Raw genomic sequence first — 18971 nt, 5'->3', positions numbered from 1 at the left:
TTTTGCGAGAAACTGCGTGAAAAAATAATCCCTGCCTTTGACCTTCTGGCCACAAAATTAATAGCGGTCATCTGCTGGTCATGACCAACCTCCCTATCAACTTTTATGATCCTAGGCTTAAGCATTCTTGAGTAATCATCCGGAAACCATTTAACTGTTCCAGGTCACTGTGACCTTGACCTTAGACCTACTGATCTCAAAATCAATAAAGGTCACCTGCTGGTCATGACCAACCTCCCTATCAACTTTCATGATCCTAGGCTTAAGTGTTCTTGACTTATCATCCGGAAACAGTATGGTCTATGGACCGACCGACATCTGCAAAATAACATACCCATCCTTCTTCGAAGGGGGCATAACAACTATCTTACACTAAGCGGTGTTGTCTAAACTCAACTAAATGCATAAAATACTGTGCAAACTGCTACATCCTTTCAATGAAATATTGTCTTCGCCTAATATATGACACTGTCAATTTGTAGCTAGACACTTCTCATTCTCCATTTTTTTATGCAAATCATGTATATCTACCATCATCGAAATATAAAAGATTACATATTTTATTGCGCATCTTTAATTTAATCTCCTGACACAAAATATGATAGACAGACAGACAGACAGACAGACTCATGCACCATCATATAATATCTGTTTTTCAAAAACATTCATATCAAAAAATTCTTTTCAGCAAATACGTAACAAGAGCTGTCCAAGGACAACAATGCTTGACTATTCAACACTTGTCAATTGAATGAATATTAAAGTCGAACCAGAATGTCACAAAATACGCCCGTCACAGCAAATTTCTTTACACTAGCACCTGTATTTGCAAATGGAATTCTAATTTTGTGGTAGTAATTATTGTAATTCTTTTGTTTTTCTAAATCCACATAAAAACTCCTTACCAGGTAGAGATACCTTAAAATACAACTAAAATTTGAAAGTAACATCTATGTTGTACCTCAGAAAAGTGGTCTTGGGTTTTCCCTACGGTCAATTATAAAAAAAGTTACAATATAAGTTATTTATAGTAACAACTAAGGGAAGTTAATCTTTATAAAAAAAAAAAAAAAATAAAAAAAAATAAAAAATTGTAAGTCCACACAAAAATCCTTACCAGGTAGAAATAGGTCAAAGTACACCTCAGAATTGGATGTAACATGCATATTGTACTACAGAAAAGTGGTCTCGATTTTTCCATATGACTAGTAATGAAAAAGTTAAAATACGAGCTATTTATAGTAACGACAAAGGGAAGTAATTATAAAGAAGGGACCTGCGCATGACACTTTGTCTCAGATGATGTACAATTGTGCCAAGTTACATCAAAATCCCTCCATGCATGAAGAAGAAATGCTCCGGACAAAGTTTTCATTCTTGTATCCTTTGACCTCTAAGTGTGACCTTGACCTTAGACCTAGGGACCTGGTTCTTGCGCACGACACTCTGTCTCATGATGGTGAACAATTGTGCCAAGTTACATCAAAATCCATCCATGCATGTAGAAGATATGCTCCGGACAAAATCATTCTTGAATTTGACCTTTGATATCTAAGTGTGACCTTGACCTTAGACCTAGGGACCTGGTTCTTGTGCACGAAACTCCATCTCATGATGGTGAACAATTGTGCCAAGTTTCAACAAAATCCCTCCATGCATGAAGAAGATATGCTTCAGACAAAGTCACTCTTGAATTTGACCTTTGATCTCAGTGTGACCTTGACCTTAAACCTAGGGACCTGGTTCTTGCGCATGACACTCTGTCTCATGATGGTGAACAATTGTGCCAAGTTTCATCAACATCCCTCCATGCATGAAGAAGATATGCTCTGGACAAAGTCTGTGGACGCCACCCGCCCTCCCGCCAGGGTGTTCCCATAAGACGTCCCGTTTTTCAAACGGGCTTAAAAGGGGCATAATTTTGTAAAATTGCAAAAGGGTTATGGAGCCTATGCAATGCATATCAGCTCATAACAATGGAAAATTATGTGGAGTTTCAAACAATTCCCATTTGCGGAACTGAGATACCAACTATATAACAAGAGCTGTCCGTAAGACAGTGTGCTACACTATTCGGGGATTTGACAGTAAAATGAATATATGTCTGAATAAGAGACCTCTACTTTAAAAGGAAGATACACCAAGAGACATAATTCCATCAAATACACAAATCTGAGTTATTAGGATTGTTATAACACATGCAGATGATGATGATACAGATATATTTTGAGTTTCAAGTCATTATCTTATATGGTACCAAAGTTATGTCTAGAAAATGAAGTTTGTAAAATATTTAAGTATAAAAGGGGCATAATTCGGTCAAAAATACAAATCAGAGTTATGGGGATTGTTACCACACATGCAGATGATGATGATAAAAATACATTTTAAGTTTCAAGTCTTTATCTTATATTGCATTAAATTTATATCCAGAAAGTGAAGATTGCAAAAAAAAATTTAAGTACAAAAGGGGCATAATTCTGTCAAAAATACAATTAGAGTTATGGGGATTATTACAACACATGCAGATGATGATGATAAAGGTACATTTTAAGTTTTAAGTCTTTATCTTATATTGCATTAAAGTTATATCCAGAAAGCGAAGATTGCAAAAAAAAATTAAGTACAAAAGGGGCATAATTCTGTCAAAAACACAATTAGAGTTATGGGGTATGTAGCCACATATGCAGATGATTATAAACAAATACTTTTAATTTCAAGTCATTATCTTTTAAAGTACCAAAGATATGTCTATAAACGAAGCTCTCGAAAAAATTTAACATGAAAATAATTCAAAGTATAACTTTTTGGTGACCTTGACCTTGAGTATAATGGGCCCAGCCCCTGCACATACTTTGTTTGTATGCTGGACAATGTTTATGTGAACTTACAGTATGATATAAGCAAAAGTAACAAAGATATGACAGAAAAACAAAGGTTGCCGAAAAACTTTAACCTTAAAAATAACCTAAGTGTAACAGCCTGGTGACCTTGACCTTGGGTATAATGGGCTCAGCCCCAATACATACATTGTTTGTATACTGGACAATGTTTATGTGAAGTTACAGTAAGATATAAGCAATAGTAACAAAGATATGACAGAAAAACAAAGGTTGACGAAAAAGTTTAACCAAGGTCATGGGACATAATTTTGCAATAATGCAAAGCTGAGTTATGGAACCCCGGGTTCTATTTAGGATTTTATGATAGCGTGTTGCAGAAGGATATTTTTTGACGAACAAAGGGGTGGGTGCGGGAGGGTTCCCCCAGAAAATTTTGTGTTACTACAACTCATTTTGGTGCATTCTGGTGCATTTCAGAGTGAAAAACATAGTGGTATTCAGTGATTAATAAGCATCATTTACATACACAACTTGAACAAACACAGTTAATAGGTCATAAAAAATCCTATGGAGTTTATTTGCTGAATGACAATTAAAAGTTTATCAATTTTAAGTTGCTAAAAATGTTCATTTACTATTTATTGTACTTTTTTTTCTTCTTTTTTTTTTTTTGTTGGATTTAACGTCGCAACGGCACATGATAGGTCGTATGGCGACTTTCCAGCTTTAATGGTGGAGAAAGACCCCAGGTGCCCCTCCGTGCATTATTTCATCACGAGCGGGCACCTGGGTAGAACCACCGACCTTAAATAAAACAAAACAATATTAGCACTGCACACAGATCTATTTGTTTAAAGTTTATGTCTTCTATTCCTGTGGAGTTTATTTGCTGAAAACATATCCATTTTAAGTTTCTGAAAATGTCCACTGTTTGTTGTACATAAAAAACACAATCTGAGACTGTCATCCAGGGGAATGCTGGTTTCATTTTGGATCAATGCCCAATTTCCTTTGGCCATTCGGCGTGGCTGGGAGGGATTCTGAAATTGTGACCGGGGCCTCCGTGGCCGAGTGGTTAAGGTCGCTGACTTCAAATCACTTGCCCCTCATCCATGTGGGTTAGAGCCTCACTCAGGGCGTTGAATTCTTCATGTGAGGAAGCCATCCAGCTGGCTTGTGAAAGGTCGGTGGTTCTACCCAGGTGTCCGCTCGTGATGAAATAATGCACGGAGGGCATTTCAAACTTTTCTCTACAAGTTCTATTTTGAAAGTGATGACAGAAAACATTAATTCTTGCATGGTCTTTTCAATATTCCGCCCGAGAAAACACATTTCATACATGTGAAAAACATTAATATTACGATGATAATTGTTCAAAAGCATTTAACCGTGTTGCACAATTTTTGACTTAATTCCTTCCATTGTCTTTCCTGATTGCGAAAAATATTCGGACGATAATTGTTGAATCATCTGTCATTATATCTAATGACATGTATAATCTTAAAACTTGCGAAAACAGTCACTTTCACGTACACACCACAAGATACTGCCTGTCAAAGGATTTAAAGGCGGAGCTACGATGAAATTTACGTCACACGTTCCACAAAGGAAGCTGTCATTGGTTTATCGGTTATCTTAACTGACATCGCTTTACCTAAACTATCGGATAAGCACGTGGAAGCTTTTCGAATACACTATCGGATTAATCGGGGTGTTTATTGGGATGATTTTATGACATGTTGCTTCGGCAATTAAGGGATGACGAGGGAAATAAGGGATGTGGAATAAGTCTGAAGGCATGTCGCACGCGACAGGCGATAATAGCCTGGCGATAACCCTGGAACCTGTGTACTAGATGTCAGATCATGACAGTGAACAAGTGTGTGAAGTTTCAATCCATTCCCATCACTGGGTACTGAGATACCAGTTTACATACAAAAACTTAACCAAAAACAGCGGAAATGGGCATAATTTTGTAAAAATGCAAAGTAGAGTTATAAAACCTGTGCACTGCATGTCAGATCATCACAGTGAAGAAGCGAGTGAAGTTTCAATCCATTCCCATTCATGGGTACTGAGATACCAGCTTACATATAAAACCTTAAACAAAACTTTCTAAGTCGAAAAAGGGGCATAATTTTGTAAAAAAGCAAAATAGAGTTATGGAACCTTTGCAATTTAAATCAGTTTATCACAGTGAATAAGTGTGTGAAGTTTCAAGGCATTCCAACAAGTGGTTACTAAGATACCAGCTTACATACAAAAACGTAACCAAATAGGGACGCCAACGCCGACGCATGAGTCCAATAGCTCTACCTAGTGTTTGAAAAGTCGAGCTAAAAATGTAATACTTAAATTCAATAATAGCAGCCTTACTTTTCGTCCTGTTGAGGGACATAGTCATCTTGATCTTCTACTACTTGGATTTTTCGACGTGCTGACTGGGTGGACTTCTTTCTTCGGCGACCCTTTTGTTTTGCTGACGGAGTCTTTGGCAGAAGAAATATATCTGATCTGTTAAATAATAAATATATCAAGTTTTCTTGTACATACCTATGTTTTAAAGAAATTAAAATCCTGTGGTATCATAAACACCTTCGGGTGAAACACAATGTAGTATGCATTTAGAAAATCACATTGATATACAGGGTTTTCATAACCCTTTATTGCAATTTAACATTTTCATATATTTAGTATGTGAAGAAGCTATGTGCCAAATTTAATCGATCTAGCTTAGTTTTCAAGCGGTGGCAAAAAAGGCATCTAAAAAAAGTAAGTTTTGAAGTGTTCTGTTCTTGCACTTAGAAAATTTCCAAAATTTCCAAATAAAATAATCTTATGAACTATTTTGGTGTTTGATTTGTCATGATCAGATTTGCTGCAAGGCCAAAAAAAAAAATTGTTTCCGGTTTTGATAAGCTTTAAGAGTGTTAACTAGCTTTTCCTTTGATTGCCCTGGTAACCTTGTTTTTGACCCCAGATGACCAAGATTCGAACTTTACCTAAACATCATCATGATTAACATTATGAGGACAAAAAAAAAATAAAAAATTACTTGACTATTCAACAGCCTTGTCAACTGAATGAAGGCAAAAGTCGAAAAAGGGGCATAAGCTTGTAAAAATGCAAAACAGGGTTATGGAACCTGCACAGTGCATATCAGCTTATGACAATGGACAAGTAGGTGAAGTTTCAATCCATTCCCATAAGTGGATACTGAGATACCAGCTTAAATACAACAAGAGGGTCATGATGACCCTGGATCGCTCACCTGAGCTACATGTTTCAAATGTCAAACTGATGATTTTTAGAAATTTTTTGGAAGATTTTCTGTAGGTCAATCAAGTAACCCCTGGGGCGGGGCCAGTTTTACCCCGGGGGTCATGATTTGAACAAAGTTTGTAGAAGTCTACTAGGCAATGTTACATATCAAATATCTAAGATCTAGGCCTTCCCTATGTACAATCAAGTAACCCCTGGGGCTGGGTCAATTTGACCCTGGGGTCAAGATTTCAATAAATTTTGTAGAGGTCAACTAGGCAATGCTACATGTCAAATATCCAAGCTCTAGGCCTTCTGGTTTATTTTTAGAAAATTTTGAAGATTTTTCTATGTACGATCAAGAAACCCCATGGAGCGGGGTCAATTTGACCCCGGGGTTCATGATTTGAAATTTTTTTCTAGAGGTCTACTAGGCAATGCTACATGTCAAATATCTAAGATCTAGGCCTTCTGGTTTATTTTTAGACAAATTTTGAAAATTTTCCTATAGATGTAAATTCAAGTGACCAGTGACCCCTGGGACGGGGTCAATTTTGACCCTAGGGGTAATGATTTGAATAAATTTTGTAGAGGTCCATTAGGCAACGCAACATGTGAAATATCTAAGCTCCAGGCCTTCTGGTTTATTTTTAGAAATCTTTTGAAGATTTTCCTGTGTAAAATCAAGTGACCCTTGGGGCGGGGTCAATTTTGACCCCGGTGGTCATGATTTGAACAAATTTTGTAGAGGTCCACTAGGCAATGCTACATGTCAAATATCTAAGCTCTAGGCCTTCGGGTTTATTTTTTTTTAAAAATTGAAGATTTTCCTTATAAATAGAAATCTATGTAAAATCAAGTGACCCCGCGGTCATGATTTGAACAACTTTATTAGAGGTCCACTAGGCAATGCTACATGTCAAATATCTAAGCTCTAGGGCTTTTGGTTTTTGAGAAGATTTTCTTATTAAAATCAAGTGACCCCTGGGGCTGGGTCAATTTTGACCCCGGGGTAATGATTTGAACAAACTTGGTAGAGTCCACTAGGCAATGCTTCACACCAAATATCTATACTCTAGGGCTTCTGGTTTTTTGAGAAGAAGATTTTTCCTTTCGGTTGCCATGGCAACCAGAGTTCTGCATGGAATTCAATTCTTTGAACAATTTTTGTAGAGCTTCACCCAATGAAGTTTGGATGAAATTGGCCTAGCGGTTTATGAGGAGATGCCGTTTAAAGTAAAAGTTTACGGACGCCGGATGGTGAGTGATCGCAATAGTTCACCCTGAGCCTTGGCTCAGGTGAGCTGAAAATTGGAGGTACCATCCATGTTGTACCAAAGAAAAGTAGTCTCAGTTTTTCCCTACAGCCAATAATAAAAAAGTTACTAAATAAGCTATTTATAGTAACATAAAAGGAAAGTAATTAAAAAAACAAGAGCTGTCTCCATAGGATGACACATGCCCCCGATGGCACTTTGAATGAATAGTTATGGCCGATGTTAGAGTTTAGGACCTTTGACTTACGGAGCTCAGGGATCAGCCTACAAGGCGATTTGAGCGATATCGTCGCTTTAAAGTCGGCCACTTCGCCTAATTATCGCCTCCGGGCGAAATCCAAATCGCCGAGTTTTTCAGCGAGTTATTATCTGTTTACTTTAAGTTGCAAAACTTGATGCATATTCTAGATTAAATTATCGATAAATCCATAGTCAACCCCGCCTACTCGCCTGTCAAACTTCAGCCAATCGTAGCGTTAATATCTAACAGTGTCAATCAATAATATTGTAAGCCGCCGCCATTTTGAAAATTTTCAATCGGCGTGTAAAAAGCCGATAAACTTAACGAGAGCATGATTTTATGCAACAATTGTATATTATTCTTTCATTTTATTAAAGGTTACTTCAGAAATTATTTCAATTACCATAATTACGGTCAATTTCTGTAAATGAACGGCTCGGGTACTGTGGATAAAAAATGATTTCGCGGACGTCAGAACTGCCGTGCAAAATATTGTAAAAAGATCGCCATTAACTACGAGTTTGGTATTATTTTCGAAAAAAATAATAAATGAATAAATTAAATGTATAAATCTGAACAAACTGGTGCAAAAATCGGGCATTATAAAAGTACGAGAATCGAAACATTAATGAAAATTTTCACGCCGTTTTGATCGTGCACCTGTTAAATTTACGAATTTCGGACATGTAAATTCCGGATAAAAATTTAAAGACGACTTTTTCATAGCTAAGTTTATACTTTATTTAGAAATTCATGAAAATGATAATACAAGAATCAATTTCCTTAAATAATTACTGTTTATAAGTTACAGCTAGACCCACAGAAAGTGGATATATATAGGCAAGAAACTGAATGCTATGCCGATTCTTCTCCTTAAATTTCTCAACTTCTCCCTAAATTCTGTGGAGGGAGAAGTCACTTCTCCCTAAAATTTTGACCTAGGCTGATCCCTGGAGCTAGGTCTTGCGCGCAACACATCGTCTTACTGTGTCACACATTCATGCGTAGTTATTTTAAAATCCATGCATGAATGACAATAACATGGACCGGGCACGCCCATCAAAGCACTATCATGAAAAATGACCTTTAATGTCTAAGTGTGACCTTGACCTTTGAGCTACGGACCTGGGTCTTGTGTGTGACACGTCGTCTTACTGTGGTACACATTCCTGCCAAGTTATTTGAAAATCCATCCATCGATGACAAAGATATGGACCGGACACGAAAATTGCGGACAGACTGACAGACAGACAGACAGACTGACAGACGGTTCAAAAACTATATGCCTCCCTTCGGGGGCATAAAAATTATTGTAAGTGAACAAAAGAAGGATCTGCCAAATAAAAACAAGAGTACTGCAATGCAAATGCAGGCTTTCAAGTGACCTTTGATGAAAAAGTAGGAGAAAAGTAGGAGCCTCTGATATAAAAAAAGTAGGAGAAAAGTAGGAATCTGATGATATATAGTAGGAACTTATGAGAACAAACGTGCCAGATTTAGAATAAAAGCATCACCGGCACGCCTCACCCGCGAAATGCATAGCGCCAAGAGGGGGTGGGTATAGGAGGGGTGGGGGAGGGCCTCTGTCCAAGTTGGGGGAGGGATGAGTGGGGTCTCCCCCGAAATGCTTTTGATATAATGACTAAGTTCTTAAGTACTGGAGGGGTACTCCCCTCCTTTTAGGGGTGAGGGTGGAGGATCAGGGGGCTGTCCTCTGGATAATATTGAAATACAGGTATGAAATGGTGGGGCTCTGGTGTATTATTTTGTCTAAATTTTTAGGTATGGGAGGAGGTATCCCAGTCATTTTAGGTGGGTCAGGGGGCTCTCCCCCTGAAAATTTTGCAATTCAGATACGAAATGGTGGGCTCTGGTGCATTTTTTTGTGTTAATTTTTAGGTATGGGAAGAGGTAACCCAGTCATTTTAGTGGTCAGGGTGCTCTCCCCCTGGAAATTTTTGAAACACAGGTATGAAATGGTGGGCTCTGGGTGCATTTTTTGGTCTAAATTTGAGGTATGGGAGGAGGTATCCCAGTCATTTTAGGAGGGTCAGAGGGCTCTCCCCCTGAAAATTTTGAAATACAGGTACAAAATGGTGGGCTCCGGTGCATTCTTTTGGTCTAAATTTTGAGGTATGGAAGGAGGTATCAGGGATATGAATTAGCAGGGGCCCAGTAGCCTATGGCCCATAGATTTTAGGCTGGGCCCCTAAATTGTTGGAGAAAATGCCCATATACCTAATGTTAAACATTTATTTTGACAGTCAGGGCCCCTAAATAAAAACAGCTTGTTTATATCCCTGAGGTATGCCAGTCATTTTAGTGGGGTCAGGGTGCTTTCCCCTTTGAAAATTTGAAATACAAGTACAAAATGGTGGGTTGTGGTGCATTTTCTGGTTTTGAGGTACTGGGAGGGGTACTTTCCTAATTTTCGGGGGAGGTGTGTTCTCCCTCTGGAAAATTTTGAAATATAAGTATGAAATAGAGGCCTCTGGTGCACTTTTGGGTCTAAATTTTGAGAAAATATTTATCCTTAGCCCTTAGCCAAAATAGTTGGGTGCAACTTTGATGAGTATAGGTCACTTCTCAGCAAACTGGGGAGAGGGAGGAGGGGGGGGGGGGGGGGGGGGGGGGGGGGGGGGGGGGGGGGGGGTGCACATAGGCACCCTCTTTCCAGCTCTGGATCTGGGCCTGGATCTTGTACATTTACTCACAATTACACAGCAGCACAATATATAAGGTCTTTCCATTTTCTTGATGCTTTGAGGTCCCCATTGTACATAGCTACCTTCAACCTCTTATGCTCCAATATCAAGGTCAATACTGTAAAATCATTTAATTTCTTGGGCATGAAATTTCGTTGTTATGGTCAAAACAGCAATTTCGTGGGGATATGAATTCGTGGATATCAACTTTTTAACATAAAATGAATGGGAATTTTACTTGTTCGTTGGTATTAAGTTCGTGGATTGACTCAACCACGAAATCCACGAAAATTAGTCCCCCACGAATATTAATGACTTCACAGTATTCAACTCATATAATGAAGAGGTCATCAGCAGCATATCAAAAATATCTCTAAAGCCTTACCAGTACACCATCAGTCCTTATATTATGTAACAAAATTCATTATACAAATAGACTAACTACATTAATAACTTTTGTTAACATATTATTTCTTCTTTAGATAAAAAAAGTAGGAATAGTAGGAGTTTTTTCAAAAAAAGTAGGAAAAAAGTAGGAACAGACCTAAAAAGTAGGAAAAGTAAGAAAAAGTAGGACTACTTGAGAGCCTGGCCAGAGTTACCACAGGCGGCTGTGTTTTTGTTTATTCTGACTTTCAGAAAATAAATAATAAAGAAAATGTTACGACTATTCATTTACAGGAATGTATTTCTACAAAGCAATGCTGTTTCATTTCATACAATGCAGAAATACGAATTATTTTTCAGGCTAGCAAAGTTAACTTGAATTTTGGCTAGTACTATTTCAAAGGCACTAGCCCGAACATTCTGGGATTGAACGTGTTTTTAAAGAAGAGATCCAGGGCAAGTTGTAATCTAAGGGGGCAAGTTAAAATCAGTTCCAGGTTGCCCTATGGGCAAGTTGGAATTCAGATTTATTTCACACACTGTGCAGGACGCCGGACAATGGACAATCCAACTATACAGATCACCCTGAACAAAGTTCAGGTGAGCTGAAAATGCTGCCTGTACTTACTGATTAAAAACATTCCTGGCATCATCCAAAATTCCATCCATCCAGCTGAAGGAGGACTCTTCAAGGGCTCTGACACTTTCATATACCTTCTTGTGAATTGCAGCAACTTCATCATAAAACAAGGGACTTTCAAGTTGCAATAGTCTATCCATGTTTAAACCTGAAAATGATAATATATCAGATATTCCAGTGGTTTTTTTTTTTAAGTTTTTGGGGAGTGGTGGTGGGGCCCCTAAGGAGGGTTAAACTGTGCCGTAACCATCAATTGGGGAAAATTGCGTCCTGATAAAAGCAGGGTTTTTTCTTGCTGTTTTGGGAACATAGCCTATACCCCCAAAATTGGGAATTCTGACGGGTGAATGTTCCAGATTGGGAAATATTTAGTCCTATAGGATATAGTAAGGATGTGTTTAAGCACTTTCTCATACACTTGTTTCACACTGTACAACCTCTTTAACATACTGCCATTACAAAATTGTCCATAATTTGGTCAATGTTTGTGCAATTCTGATGATTTTTTTTTCAGAATGTAAATTGGGAATTTTTGCACTCATTTTGGGGAAAAACATACTTTTTGGCAATAGGACTATAGCCGAATAACGGCTATAAAAACGGCCAAAAAAAACCCCTGAAAAGCAATATTTTTTATAAATATGTTACCCTAAAAAACAAAATGATTTAAAAGCACATTCGTCTCATGTTTTAAATGGTACAGTTTACATCTAGAAAGAGTTTTGTTGGTTGGGATATGTAATAAAAAAAAGTGTTGTTTTTTTTTCAGAAAAAGGGGAAAACAACATACTTTTTGGAAAGGGGAATGGGGCCAAAAAAATCACTTTATTCAAAATAAAATTTGCCTTATTAAGTAATTTTCAATCATTAAAACTATGATCATGTTGGACCTCTCCTGTTTCTAGAGTTAGACAACATTTAAAGGATCAATAAGACAAGAGCACCGCCTTGCGGGTGCTGACGCTCATCTGATTTTTTTTTTATAATAGAAATATTGTCCTACCCATGATTTTCTAAGTCTAAAAAGGGCCATCACTCTTGCAAAAAGCAGGATAGAGTTATGTTTCTTGATGTACAGTGTCCACTTATGATGGTGAAAAACTGTTGCAAGTTTTAAAGCAATAGCTTTGATAGTTTATGAGAAAAGTTGACTTAAACATAATATTCAACCAAGAAAATGATTTTTCTAAGTCCAAAAGGGGCAATAATTATTGCAAAAAGCAGGATGGATTTATGTTGCTTGCTGTACAGGGTCAGCTTATGATGGTGAACAAGAGTTGCAAGTTTTAAAGCAATAGCTTTGATAGTTTAAGAGAAAAAGTTGACCTAAACATAAAACTTAACCAAGAAATCTGATATTTTCTAAGTCCAAAAGGGGCCATAAATCTTGCAAAAAGCAGGATGGAGTTATGTTTCTTGCTGTACAGGGTCAGCTTATGATGGTGAACAAGTGTTGCAAGTTTTAAAGGAATAGCTTTGATAGTTTAGGATAAAAGCTGACCTAAACATAAAACTTAACCAAGAAAACTGATTTTCGAAGTCCAAAAGGGGCAATAAATCTTGCAAAAAGCAAGATGGAGTTATGTTTCTTGCTATACAGGGTCAGCTTATGATGGTGAACAAGTATTCCAAGTTTCAAAGCAATAGCTTTGATAGTTTAGGAGAAAAGCTGACCAAAACATAAAACTTAACCAGGCAACGCCGACGCAGACGCCGACAACCGCTCAAGTGATGACAATAACTCATCATTTTTTTTCAAAAAATCAGATGAGCTAAAAACTACATTTCGTTAAATACAAAAATAAAAGCTTAATTAACTTTCTTCATGTCTTTCAATAAACTTCTTTTTTCCTTCCATGTCTCTTTTGAACATAAAATTCTACATGCCATTTTACCTCTAGAGCATGCCGATTTCCATAGAATGCTACACATACATACAGACTTTTGGGAAGTCCACAGTGCGACAGACATGACCGGAAAATCTTGACGCGAACCACTCCCATGCAGAAATAAATCCTGGAGGCCAGGATATCCCAGGTAAATCCTGAGATAACCTATGTGGTATTTTAAGAGCTCAGCTTAAGACAGGAAAAGCCAGGACCAGAATAAAAGAAGACAGGATAAGGCAAGGCAATCCAGGACTTACATAAATTGATTGAGGAACAGGCAGGACAAGCCAGGACTTCTTCAAATAAGATTCAATAAGCTGTAACAAATGTAATCATAATTTTCTTTATGCAGGAAATCCCAGGATATCCTGAGAAATCCTGCATCAAGAAAGGAACCAATGAAAATGAAGGCTTCTGACGTTGTTATACATGTGCCAAAAAATATTCCCCCTTTTTCTGTTTGTTTTTCTGTGATTATTGCAAATTCTGTTGGCTAAAGAATGGTCAAATTTACTCTTGCACTGTATATATTTATATCAATAACATTCTAGATATTCCCTTCAGTAACTATATTGTACTCAAGAAAACTGCTCATGAATACCAAAAATTTGAATGTAAACAGGAAGTGCTTTGTTCATGTTGTTGCTGGCACATGGAATGGAGCAAAATATTTTAACTGGAATCTCTAAAAATGCTTAAGTTTAAGAAGGATATCAGGTAAGAACATTAAACTTTTTAATTTTAAATGTAATTCAAACCTGTAATGTCACAGGACCAGAAAAAAATTATAGACTAAAATACCATCTTTATTCCCCTCAGTGTCTTAATTAAACTTTTACCTGGTCACAGGTATTTTTCGTTCAGGTATACTGTATTTTCCCGTATTAACGCCCCCAGGGGCGTTACATTTTCCAAAGAGGGGGCGTTTATTTGAGGTAAAAAAATAAAAAATGAAAATTTTTACAAACTTAAAAACATCGTTCAAACTAGCTATAAAGTGTTTCTGTGTTGTTTAATCCCCCTAAAACGTAATTATTTGGCATCCAATTTAATGCAGTGTGTCTTTTATGCATTTAAATACGGTACCTCGTGTATTCCATGTCTGGCTTTTTGACACGCTCGCGACACTACACATTACGTCATGACCCAAACAGCTGTGTACTCTGATAACATTTTCCTTAGTACATGCAGGTAGCTAATAGCGCAATACACAATGTCAATGGTTTGACACGCTGCTGTGCCTGCTTTTAAATTAAAAGTTCTTAAAACTGCCGAAGAAAAGGGTATATCGTAAACACATTGCTGCAAGTTTGTTTAAAGTCGGCAGGAAGCGTGTGCGCGAGTGGTGTAAAAACAAATCAAAAATGTATTTACCGTTTAATTTTCTGATACGTACCGTACTTAGTACAAATGTTTTGGCTTTACAGTACATGGACTGTTTAAAAAAGTGTTTAATTTTTAATACATTGGACTTTAGTACTGTAAATTACTTATTATGTGGACTTATAAAAATGAGGTAGGTGATTTTTTCCCGTTCTTGTTGACTTTTTTTCCCTCCAAAATGGGTGGGGGGCGTTAATTAGAGGGGGGGGCCTTAATTCGGGAAAATACGGTATGTGAAGGATAGATAATTTAAAAATAAATTCTTCGATAAAATCGATCTACGACCGATTAAAAAATCTTAAACTACGAGGCGTGTTTCTTGCAGAATTGCAACCGGAAAAGTGATCTGCGCATGCGCAACCGAATCTCAGGTAAGCCTGAACGAAATTCTTAAACGAAAATGAATTATGCTTCTGTAACAAGAGTTTATCTAATACTTGTATATATTTTAGGTGACTGTTATATAAATAAATTTGAACCACTGACTTAATTACATGGGTGCCTAAATATAATGAGAGACAGGCTGAAGCTTGTCAGGCAAAGGCTAATTACATTCAGCAAATGATGAAATGAAATGGAGAATGAAAAGAGATGTTGAATTATGTTAATTTGAAAAAACAACAAAAAAAACCAAAAAAACAATACAACCTGTCAAATATGATCATATTTAAGTATAAAAATAACATTTAACATTTGACATTTTTTATTACATTAATTTTTGTTTATACAGTTGTCAGTGTTTGTGAGATACCCATTATATGAATTCCCCTAAAAAGGAAGAAAAGCTTACAACTTGTGTTTGTCTTTAGGGTCTCATTTCAGTCTAATAATAATCTTAAAGCTACAAAAACTTAATTCTTTCCAAATGAGACACAATGATTGATTATTTCTAACAATTATTTTAAGGTAAAGTCCTGCACCCAGGATAACCTTGGATGTCCTGGCCCCAGGATTCATTCTACTTGCCAAGAAATCCCAGGATATCCTGGCCCCAGGACACTACCATCCTGGCTTCCTGGGATTTCCTGGTCCTGGTACTCCATCTACATCCCAGGAAATTCCAGGATATCCTGGCCCCAGGACACTTTTTTCAATCTTGGCTTCCCTCAAAATGTTATTTTCTACACCCTGGCATTTCCTGCTTATACAGGATTGTCCAGGAATGTGCAGGAATAAATCCTGTTCCAATTACCGGCGTGAAAAATCTTGAGATATCCCAGGATATCCCAGGAAAATGGCAGGAATTTCTCCTGAGATAACCTGAGATATCCCAGGATAATCCCAGGATTTCCTGGCCTGTTTTCGCACGGGCAGTGTTTTTTTATCAGGCATTTATCGTACCCCAGAGAACCGCAACATCTCTAGTGTTATTTCTAGAGCGATGCAGCAGGGCGCCCTGCCCTGCCCTTTTTTACTGCCGCCACGCTTCCCATAAAATGTGCCCTCTTGCCTTTGATCTTCTGCTAAATCCCGCCAATTTCCCTGTTGACATGCCTCAATGATTTTTGATCAGCAAATTACGTCACGGCGAGTGCACACAGGTAATGAGAATCAATGAAGTGTTAAAACTAATTCATAAAGAATATGGATCATGTGTAATGTTAAAAAGGCGTTCGTAAGCGGCCAGCTGATTACCGAGCATGTGAAAAGAGCCCTAGACTTCTTTGTACAAAATTTAAATTAGGCCGTTGTTTAGTATAATAACAAGTATATATCAATGCAGTTTGATTCTACTGTACTTTCAACTAGAAAATGCACAAATTTTAATGAATATCAAAAGTAAAAGTAAGTTTAGAATGTCCGTTCACGAGTCTTATTACTCCCGATGTCGTATGCAATTTTTCCATATTTCCTTCAAAAAAGCTGACTGTCGGTGTATTTTTTATGATGAGAAACATCAAAATTTGAGGAACTATCTCGTGTTTACCCTAGTAGGTCATGTAAACTGAGTAAAACTACTTTCAGACAACATTCCGAAAGTGTACCAGTATCCGGATAGTATATTTTGGATATGCGTTTTAGTAAACTTTAACCCGACTGTAATAGCACTTTTCTGTTAATGAAATATTGATGAAAGACCTGATCAATACAACATGACTTTTGATAATTATTAGTTTACAATGTGATCTGAAACAGGCCTTTTACTATGTTGTTTACAACATGATCTTGGTTTCAAGATTAAGCTGATATTAAGGCCCTCCACTATTTCATATTCATATAAATAAGTTGACATTCTTGGTGACATTTTTTAAGAGAAAGGCTTGAATGGTTTAACCTAAACTATAAAGTAAGTAAAAAGCCTTTGTAAACTATGTTACTGGTTTTGGGAAGATTTACCACTTTATTCTGTGACATTTCTTTTAAGTGTGCAATAAAGATAAATGGAATACATAATATTAACTATAGACATCTAGAAATGCAACTACTGCTATCAGGGCTTTTTCAGGGGGTTTTGGGAAAAAGGCTCTTGGTCAAATTGGGAATTTTTAACGCGGTAAATTGTCAAAATTGGGAATATGTATCGAAAAAAATCAGATGATTATTAACATATAAGTATCCAGTTTTACCGGAAGACATTCAAATGAATTACATATATAAAGTGTTCCCTTGAGAAATTTTGAGAATTTTTTTTTTTTAGGATTGTTTTCCAATATTGCCAAAAAATAAAATACAGTAACTCTTCATTTCTCATCTTTTGTCTACAGTTTGTTTTCACCACAATCATAACGGAATTTTCCAAAAAAGTAGAGTGGCAAAGTGGGTGTATGTTCGAGTGAAAAAAAATGGGTCGCGAAAATACGTGATAATTGATTTTAATGGTATAGAGCATCTAATAACTATCTGTCAACATGTTTTTAGTACTTTATTCAATTAATATTGATCTTTTCTTGCATTTTGAGAGTTTTTTGCATACAAATCATACATTTATTAAGCAAAATCTTGTATTCAATTTTTGCCGAGGTTGCAGACGTCATGTTACTAAAAATAGAAACAAGTTGGTTTTTCCAACATTTTGTTTGATTTTCTTGGCAAACAAAACTTACTTATGCAAGAATTATCTTTGAATAACAAAAAAATAATTGATTTCAGTTGAGAAATCTTTCTTTGGATTGGGAATTTTTTGCTCCAGACTGGGAAAAATGGAGCATATTTGGCATTGGAAATGGGGCCGAATATCGGCCCCTTGAGACAAGCTGAATGCTATGGTAACTTTCACGTCTGAAAGAGCACCCTGCCCCTTTCAGACAGCACAGCCCTGCCCCTTTTATGCAGCACCCTGCCCTTTTTGAGCTCTAGAAATAACACTAATCTCGCACAAGACATCAAAATGGTGTCACTAACAGGTCCCAGAAAAGTATCTATAATTAGCTATAAAACCAATAACAACTAGGTGTTTTTGTCACAACAACACTTTTGCAACACATTTTTAATTGAACAATAACCTTCAGAAAACTTGAAACAACCAACATTCCAACAATAACATATTTCTAATGGTTCGCGAAAACCGATTATTTGTTTAGAGTGTCCGACAAATTTATAATTTTACTGGCAGCCCACTGGGCTACCAGAATTTTTTTCTGGAAGCCCAGCATTTTCTTGTAGTTGCCCAGAAAATTAACCATGAAAGTACTAACTTGCTCTATCCGTACCCGACTTACTGAGATGTGAGAATAAGATGGGTCTTTAACAATATTTTGTTAATAACAGAAATCTAAAAACACAAAGATAAACATTTCATTCTCTTTAATCATAATATAGAAGTACAAGTTGAAGTTAATACAACATCTTATTAAAGAAACATTTTCACACAAGTATCTCTTAGTTTACAACTTAAAAGTCTTAAAATATTAAAGTTGTAAATTTCTGTCAGTATTGAGATCAACTTGAGTATTTATACTTTCTATACTGGTAATCACAAATTATTAGATGTTCACAAAATGTATTTAAATTGCAAGTCACTGTCAATATTCACAGGTGGCAGTATCATTGATTGGTCACCCCTTCCCCACCCTAAGACCCCTGATACAACCCGGAAAAAAATTCTGACATTCTCAGGTGTTCCTTAATATCCCAACCCTACAAGACCCCTGATACAACCCTGCAATTTTTTTTTCAACTATCAAACTACTGTTTTGATAGTTGAATTTTTTTCAGGATTGTATCAGGGGTCTTGTAGGGTGGGAATATTAAGGAACACCTGAGAATGTCAGAATTTTTTTCATGGTGGTATCAGCGGTCTTAGGGTGGGGGAAGGGGTGACCAATCAATGATACTGCCACCTGTGTCAATATTGAGATCAACTTGAGTACTTGTACATTCTATAAACCTTCTATAATCTCTAGTT

At 36.8% G+C, this 18971-nt stretch overlaps 1 protein-coding gene across 2 annotated transcripts in view; it reads right to left on the bottom strand.

The window, feature by feature from the left end:
• Positions 1-18971, bottom strand: part of LOC123551446 (inner centromere protein A-like) — a 176924-nt gene that overhangs the window by 149297 nt on the left and 8656 nt on the right. For both annotated transcript variants that reach the window (XM_045340386.2, XM_045340385.2), the window contains exons 2-3: positions 11343-11502; positions 5220-5357 (exon numbers count right to left, since the gene is read on the bottom strand). In XM_045340386.2, the coding sequence (XP_045196321.2) occupies positions 5220-5357; positions 11343-11502 (298 nt within the window). The remainder of the gene's footprint in view (positions 1-5219; positions 5358-11342; positions 11503-18971) is intronic.

The sequence above is a fragment of the Mercenaria mercenaria genome, chromosome 4, assembly GCF_021730395.1.
Source record: "Mercenaria mercenaria strain notata chromosome 4, MADL_Memer_1, whole genome shotgun sequence".
NCBI classification, from domain to species: Eukaryota; Metazoa; Mollusca; class Bivalvia; order Venerida; family Veneridae; genus Mercenaria; species Mercenaria mercenaria.
The sequence above is the reverse complement of the archived record's forward strand: the minus strand, read 5'-3'. Positions and strand labels throughout refer to the sequence as shown.